At 62.8% G+C, this 22,400-nt stretch overlaps 1 protein-coding gene across 2 annotated transcripts; it reads right to left on the bottom strand.

The window, feature by feature from the left end:
* Positions 1-4,807: 4,807 nt before the first annotated feature.
* On the bottom strand, positions 4,808-20,788 carry INSRR (insulin receptor related receptor). Of its 2 annotated transcripts, XM_032318077.1 has the most exons (23): positions 20,564-20,788; positions 20,229-20,386; positions 16,816-17,367; positions 15,150-15,453; positions 14,917-15,059; positions 14,568-14,712; positions 13,040-13,254; positions 12,664-12,790; positions 11,097-11,335; positions 10,547-10,714; positions 10,260-10,455; positions 10,121-10,162; positions 9,830-10,050; positions 9,513-9,649; positions 9,267-9,429; positions 8,958-9,063; positions 8,265-8,317; positions 7,852-8,081; positions 7,025-7,135; positions 6,733-6,892; positions 6,330-6,459; positions 6,077-6,211; positions 4,808-5,853 (listed from the first exon to the last, which is right to left on the bottom strand). In XM_032318077.1, exons 2-23 carry the CDS (start codon positions 20,311-20,313, stop codon positions 5,613-5,615), a joined length of 3,903 nt encoding a protein of 1,300 aa, XP_032173968.1. In that variant the 5' UTR covers positions 20,314-20,386; positions 20,564-20,788; the 3' UTR covers positions 4,808-5,612. The 2 variants fall into 2 exon arrangements, with proteins under 2 accessions (XP_032173968.1, XP_032173966.1); XM_032318075.1 differs by having other exon boundaries at positions 6,077-6,892; positions 7,852-8,317.
* Positions 20,789-22,400: the final 1,612 nt, after the last annotated feature.

Raw genomic sequence — 22,400 nt, 5'->3', positions numbered from 1 at the left:
TCCCAAAGAAGACAGTGTTGGCCGGTTGGTGCCAGGCAGGGCCTCCGGCTCCCGGAGCATCGGGGAAACACCGCTGGAAACCGCTGGCTGGCACGCAAGGAGGGGGCGGCTGGCTCCGTGGATGTCTGGCCTCAGGCCTCCTGCGCGGCCGTGGACTTGGCCTTGGACTTGACTGATGAGTTGAGCGGAGGCTCAAAGTCAGCTCTCGGAAACTTCCCGGAGCACATTAGTATGTTCAGTTGACATTCAGTTCGGGTCTGGCTCCCAAGGCCCTGTTGCATCTCCAGTGCTCTGCCCTTAGCAGCTGTCCTGAGGGCGTCCAGGGCGTGTGTTGAAAACATGTTCGGTGCTGGAGCCCCTGCGTTTTAAGGGCTACAGGGTTAAGGAAGCCCCAAGGAGGGAAGACCCACAGGGAAACCAACCCAGGTAATTCGGATTGATGGGAATTAACTGGGTGGGGGTGGGGAGCGGGACACTCTGCCTGGAGCCAGGTTGCACAAGGCCAAGAAAGCCTTTGGAGGGGAGGTGGTCCCCGAGAGAGCAGGTTTGGGAGGTCTGGTGATGCTCAGCATGAAGGAGCACAGATGGGTGGGGGAGGGTGTGGGGCTCAGCGGTCCTCCGGGCAGGAGCGAGCATGAAGGGCAGGCAGCCCCAGACACAACGCTGAGGGCACCCGCCGGGCTGCTTTGTCTTGGCTCCTGGGTCCTGGGAGCCCCGGGGGGCTTCCAGAAGGGAAGCGGTGAGGTGGGACTAGGCCCTGGCTCCCCACCTTGGCAGCTGTCCTGGGGTGCTGGCTCAGGGCGTGGCTTCTGCTCCTTGCTGTGACTCTGTCCCCCATGGCCCACTCTGGGGTGTGAATTCCACGTGTCACTGTGTGCTCAGGGTGGTTTGGTGCCGGGGCTGGGCGTTTGTACCCAGTGCCTTCCTGCCCTTTGGGGCTTTCTCGCGGTCCCCGCCCAGGGTCCCCCAGCACCGCTAGGGGCAGCCATCAGTCATTCGGCAGCGGGTCGCGGTGGGGAAACGCCAGGACAGCTCGGACGTTGAATCCCAGCTCTGCCGTTTATTTAGTTGTGGGACTTTCTCAGGCTCCCGTGTCCTGATCTGTCAGCCACAGCAGGACACAGGACACACTGTTCCCTGAGTGGAGAGCGCGGGCCGCGCGCCCACATGTCCTCGGTGCTCCGTGCGTTTTAGGAACGGATGATCCCCGTGGATGATAACCACCACCAGTGCCCGTCACCCGCCTCTCTCCTCCCAGCCCCCACCCTGCCTTGTTTACTCAATCGCTGCTGCCGCTGGGGCCTGGACTGCAAACCGCATTTCACACACACCCCTGCTAGCGGGTCTCTGTTAGGCTCTGCAGAGGGATGTTTGGGGCCGCGGGGCGCGAGGGGCGCGAGGGGGGCCGACAGGGCACGACCGGGCTTCCTCCTGTTGGCTTCCTCTTCGTGGCGCTCCAGCTCCAACCGCCGCCCCGGGAGCTGGACCCGCTCCGAGTTTCTGGCCTACTCGCTCTCACAGCCTACAGGTGGGAGCATCTACCTGCGGCGATCGGGGTTACTTGGAGTGTTCCTTGTTGGCTTCCAGCCCCCCCATACCACTGAGGTCAACCCCTTATCTTCAGCCCCGCGTGTGGAAATACCCAGCGTGGTTTCCGTTTTCCCGAGGCCACTCCTGACCCCAGCGCCGCGGCTGGCCGGCAGCAGGTGCAGGACCAGAAAGGGCATGAAGAAGGGCCTCGGCCCAGATGTGGGGGGGGGTGGGTCCCACGTGGAGGCGAGTCCCAGGGGAGTCCCAGGCCACCGGCGGCGTGCTGTAAGGAAAGGAAGAGTCCAGGCGGATTGAAAGGAGCTCGGAGGGTCGGCATGGTGGAAAGGCGGGTCGCGGCGAGAACCGGAAGGCCTCCCCTCCAGGGAAGAGGCAATGGAGAGACAGAGATGGCGACCAGGCATGGAGAAGACGCTGGCTCTCGGCCCCCGGCGGGGTGGGGGTTGAAGAGGCCGGACCCCCAGGAACGGGCTGTGTGATGTCGAGCTGGTGATTTGGCCGCTCAGATCACTGTTTTTATTTATTTATTTTTTAATTTTTAAAAAGATTTTCTTTATTTGACAGGCAGAGATCACAAGCAGGCAGAGAGGCAGGCAGAGAGAGGGGGAAGCAGGCTCCCCGCTGAGCAGAGAGCCCAAGGCGGGGCTCGATCCCAGGACCCTGGGATCCTGACCTGAGCCGAAGGCACAGGCTTGACCCACCGAGCCCCCCAGGCGCCCCTATAATGTCCTTTAACAAACACATGGAGAGGATGGCCGGAAGCAAACGGAGCCCCCCGCCCCCCCGCAGCCCCGGCTCCCAGCTGCGCACGAACACTTCCAGGCATCTGTCTGAGTTTGTCCAGGGAAACGCAAGACGGGGCTCCCGGATCGCTTGTCACCTGGGCTCTTCCCTCTGCCCTCACCGCAGCCACCCTTCCCTATGCTTCTGCTGCAGCTTCCAAGGGACACCGCGGTGGGGCTGCAAGGGTCGCCGGTGCGGGGCTGTCCCGCTCACGGAGCGCTCGGCGTTCATGACACGATTTCAGCCCCTGAACTTCCTTCACCGGGGACTCTCCCTTAGGTAAGGCTGCTTCCAAGGGGCCCCGTGCTTCCCGCGCCCCTGGTCTGATCTTTCACACGGCCCCACCTTCTTTCCTCCTGTGTCAGGGGCGCCGCTGCCCGCACCCCCGAGCTCCAGCTGCCCGTCTCTCTCTTTCCTCCGCCTGCCAGAGCGGAAGGGCCTGGTCTAGTTTTCTGGAGGGTCCTTCTTCCTAGTCTCAGGGTTTCTTCCCGCGTCTTCTGGGGACCCTCCAACCCCCCATCTCCCTGCACCTCTGCCTACTTGCCCCTCCTGCAGCTCGGCAGGACCAGCCTGACCCCCCCCCCCCCGAAGGCTGGGGACCCAAGAGGTCCCTTCATCCTCTGCCCCTTCATATCTGGAAGTGACCAAGCGGAAAGTGTCCCTGTTGTGCTCACAAGTGGAGGGGGAGGTAAGATGTCGGTGGGGGGGGTGAGCGTCCAAGCTTCCACTGCGTGGGAAACAGGTTCTGGGCTCCCATCCCCCGCTGGTCTGCGCGTCTCCCCTCCCCACCCCCCAGCACCCAGCCTTCCCCATTCTTCCCCATCCTGACAGCGGAGAAGGCCTCTGTGGTTCAGAGCCGCAGCCGCAGGGGGTCATTGCTGGGAGAGAGGCAGGAAGGACTCTCTTGTGCCCTCTAACGGATCCCCCCCTTCCTCCTAGGATTTCAGTCACCATCTTTGTGCTGCTGGTGAAGAAGCACTTCCTTCTTCCCAGGGCCCCCCCCTCTCTCCCCTGCTGTGGTGGGAACCATGCAGGTGGGGGGGAGTGGCTCCTGGCCTGCTCAGTGCTGGAAGCCCCAACTGTTCCGATGTCCTGCCTTCCCAGGAACCGAATGAGGGGACATCTGATATCCAATATTGGGGGCCAAGATTCCTACAATACTGTTGCCCACGATTCTGGGCCAGGGGCTAGTGTCCTGGCTTTGGAGAAGGACAAATACCCCCGAGTTAGGGCGGAGTGCCCCCACCCCCCCCTCCTCACCACACCCACTCGGAACCCCCGTCCCACAGCCACAGCAGGGACCTTGAAACTCTGCCATGCAGCCCCTTTGAGACCCCTACTCTGTCAGTCATCAGGGGTGGCTGAAGCCTTGCTCTCAAGCTCCTGACCGTGCTCCCGCGGGCTCATCAAGAGCCGCCACCTACTCAACTCTCCTTTCTTCCTTTCAGTCCCTTCCTTCAGTCCGTCCCCATCCAGACCACCCTGCATGTGGGACAGGCCGTGTGCAGGACTCTGCAGGTTAGGGGTATGGGTGGCGGGGAGAAGGCTTGAGCCCACTGCTGCTGTCGGGGCCGTGTGCTCCGTGGGAGGCTGTGGGTCTCCCCCCGGGGCTCCTGTGTGGAGCGACCCTCCCTCCTAGTCCCCGGGATGCCGTCAGAGACCAGCCCCCCCGGGGAGAGAACCTCCCGCGCTCCCGGCTCGCTACGCTGTGGTTCCACCAGCAACCATTGGGGGTCACTGTTGCTTCAGCGACCAGTGACCGGCAGGGTCAGGGCAGGGGTCCAGGGGACCGGGGGTCCTTGCCGCCCATCTTGACCCCGGCAGGGCACAGGAGCTGTAAGCGCTCGGGCAGACACGGTCTCCGCAGACTCTCCCCAGGCTCCGCGTGTGCGGCCGCGCGTGGCCACCTGGGAGCGCGGCCCCGAGGCCGGACCCGGAGAGGCCGGTACAGAACCCGAGCCCCGCCAGCCCTTCTGCCGCCGGCCTCCTCCCCGAGACTTCAGTCCTTTATCTGCTGCTCCTCCCCGCAAATGTCCCGCCGGCCTTGACATCGGAGCCCGGAGAGAGACTCCGCTGGGCTCCTGCCGCATGCCCGGGGGCATCTCTGTTCCGGCGCGCGGGACTACAGGGAGCGGACACGCAGGCTCCGAGCGGATGCGCCTCCCTGCCCGGCTGCGGCTGGGGGCGTCCAGCGCCCACCGGGCATCAGGGCCCCTCCCCCGCTCTGTCCGCCCCCGGAACCGCGAGGGGCCCCCCAGAGATGAGGGCGGGGGGCGGCTCGGCCGCGGGGGCCTGCTTGAGCGGCAGATAACAGCGAGGTCGTCCTGCGCCACCGCCACGGGGACGCTGGCAGGTCAGGTCCTGGCGGAGCTGCGGACAGCCGCGCTTATCCTGTATCCCCACCTCAGGGTCAAGTCCCCAAGGAGGAGGGAGGAAGTTCAGCCCGTGTTAGCTCCAGATAGACGGAGAGGTAATGGGCTGTCCGGGGCCAGGGCACAAAGAGACCCGCATTTATTGCGTTTTCTCCAGCCTTCCCGTGAGAGGCAGGGGTGCCGCGCAGGAGCGAGGGCAGGGAGGAAGCAAGGCTCTTGAAGCCCCAGTCACCCAAGGGGGAGGGAGGTGGAGGGGAAGGGCCTTCGAGAAGCGGGGAAACTGCACGGAGGCATGTGCCTGGGGACGAGGGAGGAGGAGCACCAATCTGGGGGGTTCCTGGGTTCAGCGAAGGAGAGGAAGGGGGCGGGCAAGCTACCCGGCTGGGCTGGGACCTCTGCTCACCCAGGTCTCTGGGTTCCCCCCACAGCACCTGATGTGGGGCAGAGGGGGGCTGCGAGACACCCCACCCCCAGCATTCCAGACAAGGACAGGGAGGCCTGAAGCGGGCTGCTCTGCTGGTTTCCAGTGTGCGGAGGGCGCCACATGTCCACAGGAGACCTAAAGCTGAGGCTGGGGTTCTCTGGACCCCACCTTCCGGGTGGGTGAGCCCCGTCTGAGTAGGGCCTCCTCTCTGAGGGCCGGGGCCTCTCCTCCACTCGGGCTGGGACCTTGTTCACTTTCTCGTGGAGAACTCAGACTCCCGAAGAAATCTTGAAAGTCTCTGGACTCCTTAAGGGCGAGTCCGCTCTGAGCCCCTCACCCCATCTTTCCTCTCCCGCCCCCTCGTGCAGCCGGGGCACCCCCTGGCCTTTCTGAGCATGGGATGGGGTGTGAATGTCTGCACACTTCATGGCCACAAAGGTCAGGACCCTTCCTCTCCGCCAGTCATCCGGGGAATACGGTGCCCCTCAGTGCCCCGGACCCCCATTTTGGGGGCGGCAGCCTGAGGAAGCCTCTTCTGGGTTGGGCAGAGAGTCAGGTTTGACATCAGGCGGCAGCGCCCCGCGGGCCGCCCGGCACTCTGGACTGTAGTAGAAGGAAAAGAGACGGAAGGAAGGCCGCAGCTCGCCCCGGATGCTGTCCAGGATGTGGGTGAAGGCGGGTCGCAGGCGCGGGCTCTGCTGCCAACAGCGGCGCATCAGCTCCTGCCTGGTGGGGCGGGGACAGCATGAGAGTGGGCCGGCTGCTGCAAGGGGCCGTGGGAGCCTGCCTCTGGGAGGACCCCAGGAGAGTAAGCAGGGCTGTAGTGGGGAAGACTCAGCTGGGGACCGCTGGACAAGAGCGCATCAGAAGAGGCGGGCCGGAGTCATGGGGGCAGGGTGGGTACACAGAGCAGGGATGAGGAAGGGGTGGGGTGTGGGGGGTGACTTACAGCTGAAGGGGACAGCTCTCCAGCTCCTCCAGGACCCCACCATCCATGACAAACTTGAGCACCTGCTCGTTGGATAAGCCCTGGTAGGGCTGTTCGGCCAAGGTCACGATCTCCCAGAGCACCACACCGAAGGACCTGGAGGACACGCAGAAGGGCTTGAGCCCAGCACCTTGCACGCTGCTCAGCACATCCAGGCCTCATCCCGGACCCCACCTCCACATCCCCCAAACCCTCTGCTCCAGCCAGCCCCCACCAGACATCCGAGTGCGTAGTGAAGATTCCATCTTTGAGGGACTCGGGGGCCATCCAGCGCACGGGCAGCAGCCCCTTCCCACCCTTGCGGTAATAGTCAGTTTCGTACACGTCTCGAGTCATCCCAAAGTCTGGAAAGTGAGGGTGGACAGGGATGGGGGCAGCAGAAGCACATGCCAGCCCCTGCCCAGGGATACCTCTCCTGGCCTTCTCCCCCTCCATAGCTTCCAAGAATTCTGAAATGTGAGCGCTCAACCTGAGATCATCCCGCCCCAGGACCTCTGGCCTTGGACGGAGAGGCTGTGAGGGACAGGCTGTCGGGTGGGCCTGAGTCTCCCAGCCCAGCTTAGGGAGAGTCCCTCTGTTCCTCAGGCTGCCCCATGCCCGCCCGGCACCATCTGTACCCCCAATCTTGACAGTGAAGTCCTGGGACACCATGCAGTTCCGGGCCGCCAGATCTCGGTGCACAAACTTGTTGGCAGCAAGGTAGGCCATGCCATCTGCAATCTCACCAGCCATCTGGATCATATCTCCCAGCGCTGGCCGTGGGAGCCCTGGGTTGTTCTAGGGCCAAGAGAGGGGGCTGATGAAGAAGGAACCTAGAGGTTGGACTCCTGCCCAACCATCTCCCCACAACTGTGCCCATGTCTTCTCTAACTCCCCAGCCCCGTGGCCTAGGGTCTTCTGGGTCTCCACCTCTGACTCGGGCCGCAGAGATCGAAGATGGCTCTTGAGGTCCCCCCGGGTCATTAACTCCATGATGACCAGAGTTGGCTGGCCCTGGGACACCACACCCAGGAGACGTACCTGGGACAGACAAAGAGCCTGGTTGCAGGTCCACCCAACACCCTGACCTTTTACTCACCTGGCCAAAATGTTGCCCTACTGTGACCACCACCTGACCTTGACACCAACCCTGACCCTAAACCCAACCATGACTGTAATCCTAATTCTAATCTGCCAATGACACTGACTCTAACCCATGACTTTGATCGTATCTGTCATTCCAATCTTCAGGATTCACCCAATTCTGACCTTGATCCCAATCATGACCCTCATAATGATCTAGACGCTCAATACTGACCCCCATCGATGACGGATCACAGCCCTAGCTGTGGTTCTGCCATGGCCCCACCATGACTCTAACCTAACCCTACTCTAACTCTAACCCTAACCATGACTTTTACCTCAGTCCCAACCCTGACCTTGATGGCACCCTGACCTCATCCTTGACCCTATCCTTCTTTTTTTATTTTTTTTAAAGATTTATTTATTTATTTGACAGACAGAGATCACAAGTAGGCAGAGAGGCAGGCAGAGAGAGAGAGAGGAGGAAGCAGGGTCCCTGCTGAGCAGAGAGCCCGATGCGGGACTCAATCCCAGGACCCTGAGATCATGACCTGAGCTGAAGGCAGCGGCTTAACCCACTGAGCCACCCAGGCGCCCCACCCTATCCTTCTTATCATGTGACTTTCACCGTAATTATGGACCCTACCCTGGCAGTGTCCCCGATCCTTCCTTACCACATGGTGACACTTGAATGCCTTCATGACAGAGGCTTCCTTGAGGAACTCGATGCGTTCTCGTGGACTGGCCAGCTCATTGACGGTCTTCAGGGCCACGGGTGTGGACTCCTCTCCGGCCTCCAGCCCTTGTGCCAGCCCCTCGTATACCATCCCAAAGGAGCCCTGGCCCAGTTCCCGGATTATGGAGATCTGCTCCCGAGGCACCTCCCACTCATCGGGGACGTACACTGAGAGGAGGTGCGAGTCATGCGGCAGGAACACGGCCTCTGCCGCGCCCCCACCCGCCTCTCTCCTCTTGGGAAAGGCTTGGGTCCCAAGGCGGCCTTGTCTAAGAAAGTCTCCCGGAGCCTGCCTCTCCTCTCCTCCTGCCTCCCCTTCCCACACCCCTGTCCCGCCACTCCCGGACCTACTCTCAGAGGCGCTGAAGTACTCCGGATTCACAGAGGCATACAGGGTGCTGCTTCTGCAAGGGGGGTGGGGGGGGTCAGGCTGGAAGGGTCCTCAGGAAGGAAGGAGCAATGTCAGAGAACGAGAAAGAGGGTACTGCAAGGAAGACCGAAGCCCCTTCCTCCCGTCCTCCCGTCCCTGGCCAGGCCGTCCCTGGGGAGCCCCAGACAGTTTCCAAGCGGGTCTTTGTCCTAGGCCTGGGGTCTGGGATCTGACAGACTGCGGACAGGGAGGGCAGGAGGAGGGCGGCTCCTGCCTCCTCCGCTAATCCTTAAAAGCCGGCTAATCAAAATTCTGCCTCCATTTCCCTCTTGTGTTCAGCCCCAGGGCATCTGGCACCAACCAACCCAGGGCACTTGGTGAGGTCTCCTGTCTCTTCCCCTGCTTCCTTGGCTGAGAACGCGGTGACCAAATGAATACTCCCAGTGTGCCCAGACTGGGGAGTCCGCGGAGGGAAGACCTGCACTGGTAACATCAGGGAAACTTGGTCCCTCAGGCTGAAAGGGGGTCTCCCCCATGCTGCCCTCAGGGGATGTTATTGTTTCTAAGGAATGTTCTCTTATACGACCTTTCAGGGACCGACCCTGTCATGAGGGCTGGGGGGGGGGGGGGGTTGGGGGAGGGGGATGGGAACCGGTGGGACCCGGCGTCGTCACCTCTTCCTGCCGTAGAAGAAACCAAGGGCAGCAAGAATGATGAGCAGCATGAGCCCCACGGGGGTGACAGTGAGAAGGACGTGCAGCCCCCCGGAGTCTTCCTCCTCTGGTGGTCAGAGGGCAGCAGATGGTAGGGTCAAAGATGGAGAAGTCAGAGGGTAGAGGACACTTCTGTTTTCACCATGGGAAGTGAGAACAGGGACCCGGTGGAGTGGCCACCACGTTCCTCTGGTTTCTACCACAGGAGACGTGGCTGGGGACCCAGCTGGGGCTGTGGGGGTGCATGTCTGGGACCAGGGCCACCCTTACCTGGGCCGGGGACATAGAAAGCGATGCTTTCTGTCCAGGAGCCATTGCCTGCCAGCGAGGTTGCCCGGACTCTGGCAGAGTAGTTTCCAGGGGGTAGCAGGGCCAGCTGGACGCCCCCGAACTTGGCGTACCGCAGTCGGGACACACACAGCACGGTGGCCTCCTGAGGGCAGGGCAGAACAGCTGGCTGGGAAGAGGGCGGACATGCCGTCTGGGTCCGGGTTTGGGGGTTCCCACGGTACCTACCTCTCCCAAGCGGCGGTACTTGATTTCGTATTTGAGGATGAGTCCGTTGGGGTCCGGTGGCTCCAGCCAGCGCAGGAGGACACTGCTTTTGCTGGCCGCCTCCCAGGCCACCTTCCCTGGGATGCCATCGGCTTCTCCTGCAGGAGAGGGCAGCAGGCAGCCCCGCCCCTCAGCTTCACGTCCAAGCGCCTGGGGGCTAATCTCGAGGGTCCAGGAACCTCAGGGCTTGTGGGGACTGGGGACGTGTGGACGTGGAACGTTGGGGCACTACCTGGGTAGAGTCCCGCGGGTGGGGGCGGGGCGGGGGGAGAACCTACTGTGGGGCATGGTGCGCGCGAAGACGAAGGTGGCGGCGCTGCAGCCCACGGTGTGCGCCGCGTGGTTGCAGGCGTGGATGTCTATGCGATATTCCGTGAAGTGACGCAGGCCACTCAACACTGCGCGCTCCCGGGGCACTTTGTCCTCCTGGATCTCGAAATCCGAGGTGTTTCCCCCAAGCCGGAGGGCCCCGGCGGCCCGGCGCTGCCTCCCCGAGTCCCTGGGGAGGGCGCGAGTCAGAGCCGCGGCCGCGCCCCGGGACCGCCACCCCTCCGTCCCGCCCGGCTCACCTGTGAGGGTTCTTATGGATGGACGTCACCTTCCAGGGGGATCTGGGGAGACCAGGGAGGGCTGCGTCAGGCCCCGCCCCCGCCCCGCCCTCCAGGCCCTCCAGGCCCGCCCCATCCCCGCCCCCGGCGCGGGACGCACTTGGGGATGGTGATGGCGTTGTGCAGAAAGTTTTCGAACTTCTTCTGGAAGGAGGCCTCCTGCGCCTCCAGCGGCGGCAGGACCTGCCCGGGAGGGGGGTGCTGGCAGGGGCAGCAGCCGGGCTCCGTCTCGGCTTCCGGCTCCTCGTCTTCGCGGTCGAAGCGGGGGTCGCTGTGGCTGGTGGGCAGCCGCAAGCCTGGCGCGGCGCGGGGAAGAGGCGCGGTCAGACGGACAGCCCCCCGGCGCCGCCGCCCCGACCCTTCGGCCTGCGCCGCTGCCCTGCGCACCGCGGTGGCAGTAGTCGTTGAGGTAGAGGTCGCCGTCCTCCGCCAGACGCTGCCACAGCACCAGGTAGTAGGTGATGTTCCCGTTGCGCTGAGTCGGCGGCTTCCAGCGCACCAGCAGGTGGGACGAGGAGTTGGACGTGGAGATGACGTCCTGGGGCACCGTGGGCGCTGGGGACGCAGGTAGGTGCGACTGAGGCGCCGCGGATCCCCCTTTCTGGTACTGTCTGGTAATGGCCCTTCTCTGGGGTCCAAGCCCTTCGCATTCTCCCAAGGAACCTCCCCTTCCTGGAACGCAGAATCCTGGCCTTCCCACAGCCCTCGAAGGCCCTTGAATTGGCTCAAGTATTCCCCCTGCCCTCTCCCACCCACAGCGTCCCTAGGACCTTAGGCTGATGCCCTCTGTTCTCTCCAGGACTCAAACATCTGGCTTCCCAGTCCCTAGGGCCTGGTGTTGAAAGACCCAGCTTCCCTATTTCTGGTGCCTGGGTTCCCGCGTTCCCAACAGGGCTCAGGTATCCAGCTCCCACCCCCTTCAAAGTCTTCCGCATACCCGCCGGCAGGGTTCGGAGGTAGACGATGGGGCTCTGGGCTCCTTGGTGGGGACTGTCCTCAGCGGTGGTCAGTGTGATGGCCCTTACAAACACTGCATATTGTGTCCAAGGCTTGAGGGGTGCAAGAGTCACCCCGGGTTCCTGGGTGCGGCTTAAGGGCAGCTCCACATCCAGCAGGTTCCAGCTCTGGGTCCCACAGGCGTCTGGACCTATGTGCTCTGTGGCGTTCTGGAATGGGCTGAACACCCCATCCCTAGAGCTGAGGGGAGGCTCAGCCCCAGCCCAGTTTCTAGCACTCCCGCCCTTTCTGAACCACCATAAGAAGGTCAGTGTCATTCTTCCCGTGTGCGTGAAGGCACGCGCTCCTTGGGAGCACCCAGTGGGTGGGTCTGCTGAGAGCTGGGACTGGGCCAGGACCCACAGCAGGTCTGAGCCAGCAAAGCCACAGTCAGGCTGTGAGGCCATGATGCTAGGGGAGCTTCCTGAAGGACACTTGGGATTCTCTACCTTCTGAGCCCAGAGGCAGCTGGGTACAGCTGTGTGGACTGTGAGCCGCACGAGCCAGGCAGGGGGTGCTCTGCACACGTCCAGCCCACTTTAGTGTTCTTCGAAGTGTGGTCTATGGACCAGGATTATCTGGGAGCTTGTTAGAAATGTGGATTCTCGGGCTCTCCCCATGACTAACTGACTCGGAATCTGTGGGGATGGGGCCCAGGAGTCTGTATTTAGCAAACCCTCCAGCTCCCCATGCTGGGGACCTTCACCTCCCAGTGAGGCCCAGGAGAGCCTTGGCCATTTGAGCTGGCCTGGCGCCATTGACAGGCCCTCCGTCCTCCCCCCAGGCCCTGTGCTAGGGAAACGAAGACCCCCCCATCTGAATCCACAGGAAGGCTTCCAAGCTAGGTGTCTCCCTCTTCTGTCGACTGTAGACGTGGAAACGCTCCCCACGCTGCCCTCCCGGCCTGCCATCCCGAACCCACTTTTCTCCTCTAAGAATTCTTGTTTTGATTCCTAGCCATGCTTTTGGAGAGATCCTTCCTGTGGTCTAACCACGGTCCCTCCTACTATGGTCAGTACGCTCTCTCCAAAGCAAAACCAGCCCGTCCTCGGCTGTCCCGCCTCCCTCCCTTCCTTAGGTTTTAATGAAATGCTGGCAGAGCTCCGCATAAAACTGGCCAAATTAGTGGGTGCTCCCCAAACCGCTGCTGGGGCAGGAGCCTGTGGTCAGCACAGAACATTAACATAGTGAATTGAAGTTTAATTATCCGAGCCTTCCCAGCGGGGCGCCTCTCCTGGTCTCTCAGAAGTCCTGACTGTCCTCCCATTTCACTGCTGAGGTGAAACTGAGGCACGGAGGGGTGAATAAGGTGAAGGGAGAGCCAGGCGTGGGCCCTACAAGGGAGTGAGACTTAGGGGTCCTGGCTTCTTGCCACTCTGCACCCCAGCGCTCTGTCCTCACCCCTCACCTGGCTGCATTTGGGAACAGATGGGTGGGACCAGGTCTGACCCCGCCCACAGAGGGGGGACTCTGGCCCCGCCCCTCTAGCCCCACCCCCCCGCACTCACGACTCCTTGTAGTACACGATGAAGCTGAGCAGGTCGCGAGCCTCCAGCGGCTCGTAGCGCTCCCAGCGCAGCAAGATGCTGTCGGCCTGCGTCACGTTGGACACGAAGCGCAGGGTGCGAGTCTGGCCTGGGGGGGCGAGGGGCCAACACCTGCTGTCAGCCGCGTCTGCCTCGGCCCGAGTCGCCTGCTCCGAGCCCCCACCCTGACCCAGCGGAGGCCACCCGCGGAGCGGCCCCCGAAAAGAACCTATCACGTCGTCCGGGGCAAACGTCCCCCCCCCACACCCCAGGGTCGTGTCTGGTGTGTTTCAGTGCGCGTGCGCGCGTCGGGGTTTCTGGGGGTCCTTAGCTGTGGGGTTGCGGTGTCGGGCCTCACAGGCGGCGCGGTCTCCATTGGTTCGGGGGTTGATCTCGGCCTTGTTTTGCCGTCCCCGAGTGCCGGTCACCTCCTCCAGGCGGTAGATGTGCTCCAAGCAGAGGCGAGGGTTGAAGGCGAAGTAGATCTTGCCCACGGGAATGGTGAGCCCGGCAGCCACCCAGGACCCCAGCTGTTGTAGGTTCTGGTTGTCCAGCACGTACAGAGTGTAGTTCCTGGGCGGGGGGGTGGGGGTGGGGGAGAGACCTTGCGCTGCAGGGGAGGTGGAGGCAAGGGGTGGGGAACCCGATCGCCTTATGGGCCCCTCCTGGAGGGGCTGAGCTGGGGGCACAGGGGAGAAGGGGCCCTCAGCCTGGGGCTATGTCTCTCCAGCTGGAGTGTGGGTACCCCTGGGGGTCCACAGCAGTTTAGGAGAGACATGAGAAACCACTCAGCTAGATGATAATGTAGAAATTCTCTGGGGGTGCCTGGGGGGCTCAGTGGGTTGAACGCCCTCTTGACTTTGGCTCCAGGTGGTGATCTCAAGGTCATGATCTCAGGCTGGTGACTTCAAAACCCCTCTAGAGCTCTACTCTGGTGTGAAGCCTCTCTCTTCCTCTGCTAGCCCCCCACTCCCGGCCCACGAACAGGTGTGTGCTCTCTCATTCTCTCTCTCTCTCTCTCTGTCTCTCTTGTAAATAAGTAAAATAAAACAAAATAAAATAAAATAAAACAGGGACGCCTGGGTGACTCAGTCAGTTAAGCATCTGCCTCTGGCTTAGGTCGTCATCCCAGGCAGGAAGTCTGCTTCTCCCTCTGCTTCTCTCTCTGTCTCTCGTGAATAAACAAACAAACAAACAAATAAATAAAGTCTAAATAAATAAATAAAAATAAAACAAAACATTCTCCGTGTTTTGAAAACTCCTAGCTATGTTATAGGTAGGTCTTGACTGGTAGGTGGCGGGGATCGGTTTCAAACCCAGGTGGTCTCGCTCTGCTATTGAGAGCGTCAGAAAGCAGTGGTGACCTATGTGGAGTCTGATGTCACCATAAACGATATAGAATATATGTGTTCCCTGCACTGTTTTAAGTGCTTTGCACACAACAATGTAAGTAATATTCACAACAACCCTAAGAAAGAAGCAGTGTCAGGGGCGCCTGCGTGGCTCAGTGGGTTAAGCCTCTGCCTTTGGCTCAGGTCATGATCTCAGGATCCTGGGATCGAGCCCCACATCGGGCTCTCTGCTCAGCAGGGAGCCTGCTTCCTCCTCTCTCTCTGCCTGCCTCTCTGCCTACTTGTGATCTCTGTCTGTCAGATAAATAAATAAAAAATCTTAAAAAAGAAAGAAAGAAAGAAAGAAGTAGTGTTATATTAAACTCATTTTACAGATGAGAAAATTGAGGACCACAGAAGTTAAGTAACCTACCCAGTGTCACACATACGCCACAGAGCTGACTCCAGAGCCCATGCTCTCTCCCCCTGTTTGGGGAATGTTAGGGAGGACATGTGATAGCGGGATAGCGGGAGAGGCTGTTTCTGACCCCTTACCCATCCACCATGGCGTCCCCTCGGATTAATTTGAGGTTCCTGAAAAAGCCCAGGGACACGAGGGCAAAGGAGTGCTTGATTTTGAGGAAGCCAGTGATGGTCTCGATGAGCCCCAGGCTTTGCTGTAGCTCCGGCTCTAGGTTATCTGGAACCGGGGAAGACAGGGCTGGAGCCGGGCTGGGAAGGTGTATGGCTGGCAGGGGGAGTGGGGGGGAAGGTGCTGATGGCAGGAGTAGCAGGGAGGGGGCCCTGAGGACTGGGACCAAGGGTGACAGAAAGCAGGGCTTTAGCTGGGTCACTGTCAGGGGCATGGCCAGGGGCAGAGGTGTGCCCCGAGGAAGGTACTGACAGCCTTGGCGAAGGTTGACGATGAGGCTCCCCTCCACATGGGTGCAGCCCGCCAGGTCCTGTGCCACCTGGATGGAGTCGATGGTCTTGGTGCCCACCTTGCACTCTTTGGGGCACAGCCCCTCACACTTGTGGCAGAATATGCTAGCAGGGGCAAGCGGAGGTGTGGAGTGAGCCCCGGACCAGTGGGGACCCCCTCACTGATCCAAGAGTGCCCCCATGCCCGACACTCACCTGCTGCTGTTGCGGGTGAAGCCCGAGGGGCACTGGGCCAGGCAGCTGCCCTCGTGGACGCCGAAGGCGGAGGCGCGGCCGGGCACAGAGCGCAGGCTGGCACAGCGCTCTGCCGTGACACAGCGCCAGGACTCATGCTGGTAGGTGCCTGGAGGGCAGGCCCGGTGACAGGCGCCCTGGAAGTAGAGGTGACGACAGGCCAGGCAGGCCCGGGGGTCCTCTGGTCGGCTGCAGCCCCCTAGGCATTCGGAGTGGCAGCACTCCCCCCCAGCTGTGCAGGCCAGCCCATGGGGACAGGGACACACTGTGGACAGAGTGCGGAGTTAGGCCTCCCCCCGACACCCCCGTCCCGGTGCCAACCCCTCCCCTGGGATAACACTGAAGGGTGGCATCCAGATTCCTCCAGTGCAGATGACAGTGGCTGCTGGCTTGCTTTGCCCCAGATGGGGCTCTTGAGGACCAGGATCATGGCCCCTCTCTGTGGCTTCCCATCGCCCACAGCACCTGGTGGGGGTTCAGAGCTCAGGACAGAGCAATGACCTTGTCTACCTGGACTGCTTCTCCCCAGCCTGCTGTCCTGTCTGGGCCCGGTGCTCAGCTCGTCACTGGGCATGGTGCCGGGGGAACGCACCCCCTCTCCTGGGCAGTGAGGCCTGGGGCCGGTGGGCCTGTGAGTGTGTGTGCAGGGAGGGGGCACCCCCCCTCATCTCACCTGTCCACACCTCCACCCTCCCTGGCTCTATGCCCTAGGTGGGGGCCACCCAAAGTGGCCGCCGTTGGGGGTTGGGGCTGGGGGCCCAAGGTGTGCGAAGTGTGCGGGTGGCAGCCTGCTGTCTGGGAGTGGGTGTGTGGTGGGGTCAGGGAGGACGTGTTGATACTGTACATGAGAGAGGACGAGCAGCCACGGTGTTTACAGCCAACACAGGGGCATGGACACGTGGGGCCCAGCGGACACAGAAGGGATCTGGTTACACTTCTGCTGTGACGCTGAGGCTTTGGGTGAGGGCTGGGGACGCCAGGTCTTGTCCTAGCTTCTGGAAGCTTTTCCTTTTCTCCCCTGTAACTTCTGTTTCCTCCTCCCGTCACTTCCCCCTTTGCTCTGCTTCCTTCCTTCTGTTTTCTCTCCAGGCCCCTTACTTGCTGAGGAAGACCCCACTGTGCTGTCCTCAGTGAGCTCCCCCTTTCCCCGCCCACCCGGCTCCCCTCCCCCCAAATACGGCCAGCCTGCCCTGCATCACCTGTGCTAGGACCACTTTTATCAGGAACCTAGAACCCCCACCAGGGCCCAGGCACTGGTCTAATGCTGAGAGAATAGCTCATTGCCCCTAACGACCCCACGCTTACCCTACAGATGAGGGGACGGGCTCAGACACGCACCCCGAGCGAAGCCAGTAGGTTGCACAGCTAAGACCGGACAGAGCCCAGGCCGTCTGGCCTTGTACTTAGCCGCTGCCCCATGTGGCTTCCCTCCCCTATGCCCACCTCGCACATGTCCTGTCCCCTCTCCTTGACTTCTGGCTGTTGTCCTGCACGGTCCCTTGATGACCTTGTGCCAACTCAGTTATTGAATTTTTCTGACCCATTCTGTGGCCGCCCAACGCCCACCCCACCCGCCCCTGCCCTCCCTGTGGGCCCACCCCCGCTGGTGTTCTGGGCTGGGGCTCACCTCTCTGGCAGTGGCTGGAGGTCCAGCACCTGTAGTCGGTGTGCCCGCTGAAGGTGGTCCTGGCGCAGGGCTGGCCGGTGGCACCCAGCACGCCGGGGCACACATCCGCACACTCCTCACGCAGCTTGTTGCCCACAATGTGGTTGGCGCCAGGTGAGGGCTGCAGTAGGCCCCAGTCGATGGTGGAGAGGTGGCACAGCTCCTGGTTCTTCTCCACCCGCACGGCCCCGCGCAGCACGGCCCCCAGCGCCGGCAGCCCCACGTCCCGCAGGTGCGGCATCTCGTAGATGACCAGTGCGTAGCCCAGGAAGAGGCGGGCGCCGCGCACCACCGCCAGGTTGGGGAAGAGGTCCCGCAGGCTCTCCAGGCCATAGACGCGGAAGAGGAGCAGGTAGTCCGTGACCTGAGTGAGGCGTGGGAAGCTGAGGCCGCGGAAGTCCTCGCCGGTGGCCGTGAACATGAGCAGGATCTGCAGATGGCCCTCCACCACGCTGCAGTTCTCCAGACGGCGCAGCTCGGCCACCTCCGAGCGGATGTCCAGGCTGGGACACACTGTGGGCACAGGCGGCAGTGGCCGTCAGTGCAGCTCGGGCCCGGCACCCCATCCTGCCTGGGGAAGATTTGGGGAAGGGGAGCCTCTCCGGGAGCAGGACATCGCCCGGGAGCAGGGCGCTGCTGTGGCCTCCTCCCCAGCTTCCGAGGCTCCTGGCAGCTTGAAGGGCCCACTGCCGCCCCGGTTCCCTCCTGGTCTGTTCTGCCCTGGAGAGCCAAAGGGTCTTCTCAAAAAAGGTGGGCTCCCATTCCTCCACCTCTTTTAAGTTCATGTCCTTACCCCCGCTGGCAAGGCCTCTGCGGCCTCTCTGACCCCATCCCCTGCTCTCTCTTCTTCAGCCACACTGACATTTTTGCTGTTCCTCAAACAGGTCAGCCAAGCTTCTGCCCTGAGGCCTTTGCACCTTCTGTTCCCCCTGACTAGAACACTGTTCCCTCTAGATGGTCCCTCACCTCCTTCAAGTCTCTGCGCAGATGTCCCCTCCTCAAGGAGGCCGTCTCTAACCCTCCTTTTAAATACCCCTTGCCCCCCGCTTCCTACTTTATTTTTCTCCTTAAATCTTTACACTGGCTAATATACAATTTCCTTATTTTGTTTACGGTAAGCTCCAGAAGGGCAGGGATCTCGGAATGACTCATGGCTGTCTCCGTGGTGCCTGGGATAGTGCCTGGCACGAAGCCGGTGCTCGGGCAATGTCTGACCAACGAGCGGATTCCACGGCTGAGACCAGCGCCTCATACCTCCCTTTCCAGCCTGGCCTGAGGGAGCGCCGTGTCTGCTCCCCGCATTGCTTTACGCTGGAAGGGACGTTCCAGCTCCCCATCGCCGGAAGTTCAAACTTAAAATCCCTCAGGCTGACATGGCGCGGCGCTGACACACACAGGCCCACACGAGTTACGCCAGCCCCGGCGGGGTTCCTTGGCCTGGCCACACACTCAGCGCTCGTCCCACGAACCGCAGGTCCAGCCCGCCTCCTCCGATCCTGGCCTGAGTCACTCACTTCCCCCCCAGGCTGGGCAGCACCGGCCCCGGCACCCACAGGTGCCATCCATGTTTCTGTCACCCTCTAGGGAGGGGGTGGGGCGCTGCTGGTCAGCACCGTGTCCCTGCACGGCGCTCAGTCCAGGGCTAGAGACACCCGGGACCATAGTTTGAATCCACGGACATTTGGTTCCCAAGTCTGCTCCTCTCCTGGGGACCGGGGTGTGTCCGCCTTCTTCTGACCCAGGCCCACTTTCGTCTCTCTCCCCAAGGCACCAAGGACCAGTCCCCGGAGCGGGCTGGGTACCCGGGCCCAAAGGGTGCTCTCACTTTGCTCCTTCGGCAGCAGGAGATGCAAGTCTGAATTCTTGATCTGCTCGGCCTTTATCTACTCAAGCCTGCTCGGCTGGCTAGCCTCCGCTCCCTCGCTCCCTGCCTGGCTCTGGGCACTCTGCCACAGCCCACCCCCACTCCCCCACCCCTGCCCAGCCCCCGCTGAGGAGGCGGCCCCCTGGGGCTTATATCACACCTTCTCCCTGTCATCCCTAAGGGTCTCCGTGCTTGGCTCTGCCCAGTTCCTGTGTGTGTGTCTGAGCACACACAGGTACACACGGGCGCGCGCACACGCCTCCCCCGCCCAAGACAGAATGAGAAAACACTTCTAGCCCTCCAGGCAAAGGCCAATCAGGGCCTACAAGGCGCCCACATGCCACTTTCCCTCATGCCCCTGCCTCTCTAGGGCTCCCCTGATGGGAGTCATTTGGAAAAACAAATCCTCGACCTTCACAGATTAACCCCTGCCTGCCTCTCCTCAGGACACGGCCCTGCACAGAGCTGCACTGGGAACAGGACATCTGGGTCCCCTGTGACCAAACAAGCAAACGCCACCCTCCGGGCCCCTCCCAGGGACGTGCCCCCTCCTGACAACCGTGCCCCTGGCTGGCATCCGTGGTAGCCCGTCCTGGTGCAGAGTGGAGGAGGGGAGGGGAGGGCTCTCTCTTCCCTGCCGGCAATGCCTTCCCAACCAGTGCTGTTCGGGGGGACCCCTGACCCCAACCCATTTGCAGCTTTCCTGTCTCCGACCTGCTCCTGGGAGCCCTGGGTCTGAGGGCGTCACGGGACCTGCCATCTGGGCGCACAGAGCCGGACCCTGAACCGTCTCGGTCCGGAAGGCGATGGTGGGGTTGGGGAAGGCCGCGCTCTTAATCCTTCCCCTTTGGAATCCTGCTGCTCAGCTTCTGTTCCCCCCCCCCCGGCCCCCACCAGGCTCCCCGCAACCCCCATGTGGGCCCCCTGGTCTAGATTGTCTTCCCCTCCCAAACTCTGCACACGGGAAGCCTCTGACCAGAAGGGCTAGTGCAAGGCACCCTCCATCCCAGTGTGGGGGCCCTGAGTGTGGGGGCCATGGGACCAGGCCCTGGGCACTGGTCAGCTTTCCCTCCCAGTCCTCTGAGCCTCAGTTCCCCGTCTGCACAATGGGTTCGGTTAATTCATGGTGCCCAGTTCTGAGCTACCCATCCCATCCTGGTGCCTGTCGAGTTCAGTGGCCTTGGACATGAGCCCTAAGACTGCCTCCATCCTGCCATTCTCATTCAGGTGTACTGGGATCAGGGTTTCATAAGTGGGAATGGAGGGCATCTCTTCATCTCTCTCTCAAGGTCCTTCTCGCATCCCAGGGAACTGAGAGGAAATGCTTATGTGGGAGACTTAACTGCCCCTGCTGGTGGGAAGTCCTTCTGAGAGCTAACCACAGTCTCCATGCTGCAGGAGGTAAACACCTGTGTTCCGGCTGGACACTCAGTTGTCTGGCCTCCGGGCTTGCCGGGGGGTGTGGGAGGGGTGGAGATGGGGGTCCAGGAGACAGTGTTGGGCGACTCACCCTCTAGTGTGTCCAGGCCAGATCCCAAGGAGAGGAGGATCAGGAGCAGGTGTGCTACCCATGCGCCCAGCCTGGGTACTGCCATTGTCCCAGCCCTGCCTCGTGCCCAGTCCCGGCTTCTGCAGACGGCTCCGGGGAGAAAAAGGGTCTGGCAAACCCTAAGGGACACAGAGAGGCAGGCTTCAAGGGGGAGGGAAGGGTAGGGACCCACCGAGGGGGAATCCCACACAGAGATAGCAGGAGACCGAATGAGAGCCACAGGGACACAAAGACAGCCACAGCCAGCCACCGACAGCAGCCGGTGGCCCAGCCCCAGACAGAGACTCAGTCCGAACCAAGAGACAGAGAGATGAGGACGGAGAGGCAGACCGCAACGGAGCAGATGCGGAGAGGCCTCCAGAGGGAGAAGGGCTCACAGGGTGCGAGCAAATGGCAGCCTAGGAGGCCTGCCAACCCGGAGCAAGAGTCGAACCGAAGCCTGGGGAGCTCGCCCGGGAGAGCGGCGCGGACCCGCCCGGGAGAGCGGCCCGGATCCTCGCGGCCGCGGGGCACCCGGGCGGGAGGAGCGGCAGGTGGCCGCAGAGACGCGCTATCTCCGGGCGCACGGGGGCCGCGCCCAGCCCCCGCCCTCCCCGCCCCAGGGCCAAACGGATTGGCTTGCGGGGACCTCCGGCTCTCTCCGCCCTTCCCGCCAAGCCAAAATATTTAGCCTGACAACTGAGGGGGGACAGGTCTGTTGGGGGAAATAAGGCCAAAATACAGGGGGTGGTTGTCTGGGGACCGAGCTCCCCTATCGCCCCTGCGGACTCTCTCACGTGGGGCCGCGCTGCCGGCGGAGGAGGGGGGCCGTGGCCGGGGCTGCGCTGGGCTGGGCTGGGGGGGACATTCTACTGCGGGAGCCCTGACACCCGCTGGGTGGCTCCTGGCAGGCGCCGGCGGGGCGAGCTTGCTGAACCCCTGCGGGACCGCGAACAGGTCCCGAACGCGCAGGCGGTCCGCCTCTCCCGGCCCCTCGCAGCCACCCGGGGGCCGCCACGCCCGCTTTCGCGCGAGGCTCGGTCCCAGCCAAGTCCCTCGGCCACAGCCAAGATCCTGGGCCTGCCTCTGTCCGGTCGCCTTCCCAAACCAGGCTGCCGGTCTGTCTGTCTGTCCGCGTCGGGGCAGCGGGTCCGGCGGAGAGTCCTCCGCGTGCCTCTCTCTCTCTCTCTCTCTCGTCCTCTGGGCAGGGGTGGGCGCTCCGGGCGGCCCTCGCCCGCCCTCTCTGCCCGAGGGTCCCTGCTCCGGGACCCTTTGCTCGCCCTTACCGCCCCCTCCCCGGCCTAAGACGGTCGGGCTCCTGCAGCCGCCGAGGCACGCGGCGTGGGAGGCGCTGGGGATCCCGGGGCTTCCCGGGGCGCGGCCTGCGAGGACCGACGGTGCCCAGCCCCACCGCGGCGGCTCGGGGTCCGAGGAGTTAAGAGCCGATCTATTCATTTCTCCGCGCAGAAGTCGATGCTCTCGCCAGGGCGGCGGTCAATGCCAGCCCAGCCCGGCGGGGCCCCAGCGGCCGGGGTCGGGGCGGTCGCGGGGCTCCGGGGCGCCGCTGGGAGCCGGCTGCAGAGCGCGCCCCTGCCCCGCCGAGCGCACACCCCTGCGCGCAGGCCTCTAGCGCCGCCCTGTGGTCCCTCCGGCGAGCGGACGCCTCGGCTGGCCCGGCCCTTCTCCCAATGTTTTGGGGCGACTCCTTTCTCCCGCTGTGTTTTCTTGCCCCAGGTCCGCGTTGGGTCCTTTTGGGGTCCCTTCCCCTCTCCTCCTAGGGTTTGGAGACTGTTTCACCCCATTACCCCCAAGTGACCTCGTACACTCCCTGAGGGGCGCGCGCCGCGAGGAGGGAGACTGGGGCTGGGGGCGGGAGGGGATGACCCCGATGGTGACCCTGCCCCCGCCCTGTCATCTCCGCGCCCCCTAAAGGCGGCTGCTTCCCGCTGCGAGAAATAATGCATCCCCTTCCCGCCCCCGCGCCCACCCCGGCAGACACCTCTAAGGCATCCCCTCTGGAGCGAGGGAGGGGGCTTGGGGGAGAAGGGGCGCGGGGTCCCGCGAAAGGGGTGGGGGCCGCCTTGGGGCTGAGGACAGGCGGGGTGGGGGTGGAGCCAGAGGGGGCAGGGCGGGGCGGGGCGGGCCGCGGGCCCC

The sequence above is a fragment of the Mustela erminea genome, chromosome 17, assembly GCF_009829155.1.
Source record: "Mustela erminea isolate mMusErm1 chromosome 17, mMusErm1.Pri, whole genome shotgun sequence".
Lineage (NCBI taxonomy): Eukaryota > Metazoa > Chordata > Mammalia > Carnivora > Mustelidae > Mustela > Mustela erminea.
This window is presented reverse-complemented; position numbering and strand designations above follow the sequence as displayed.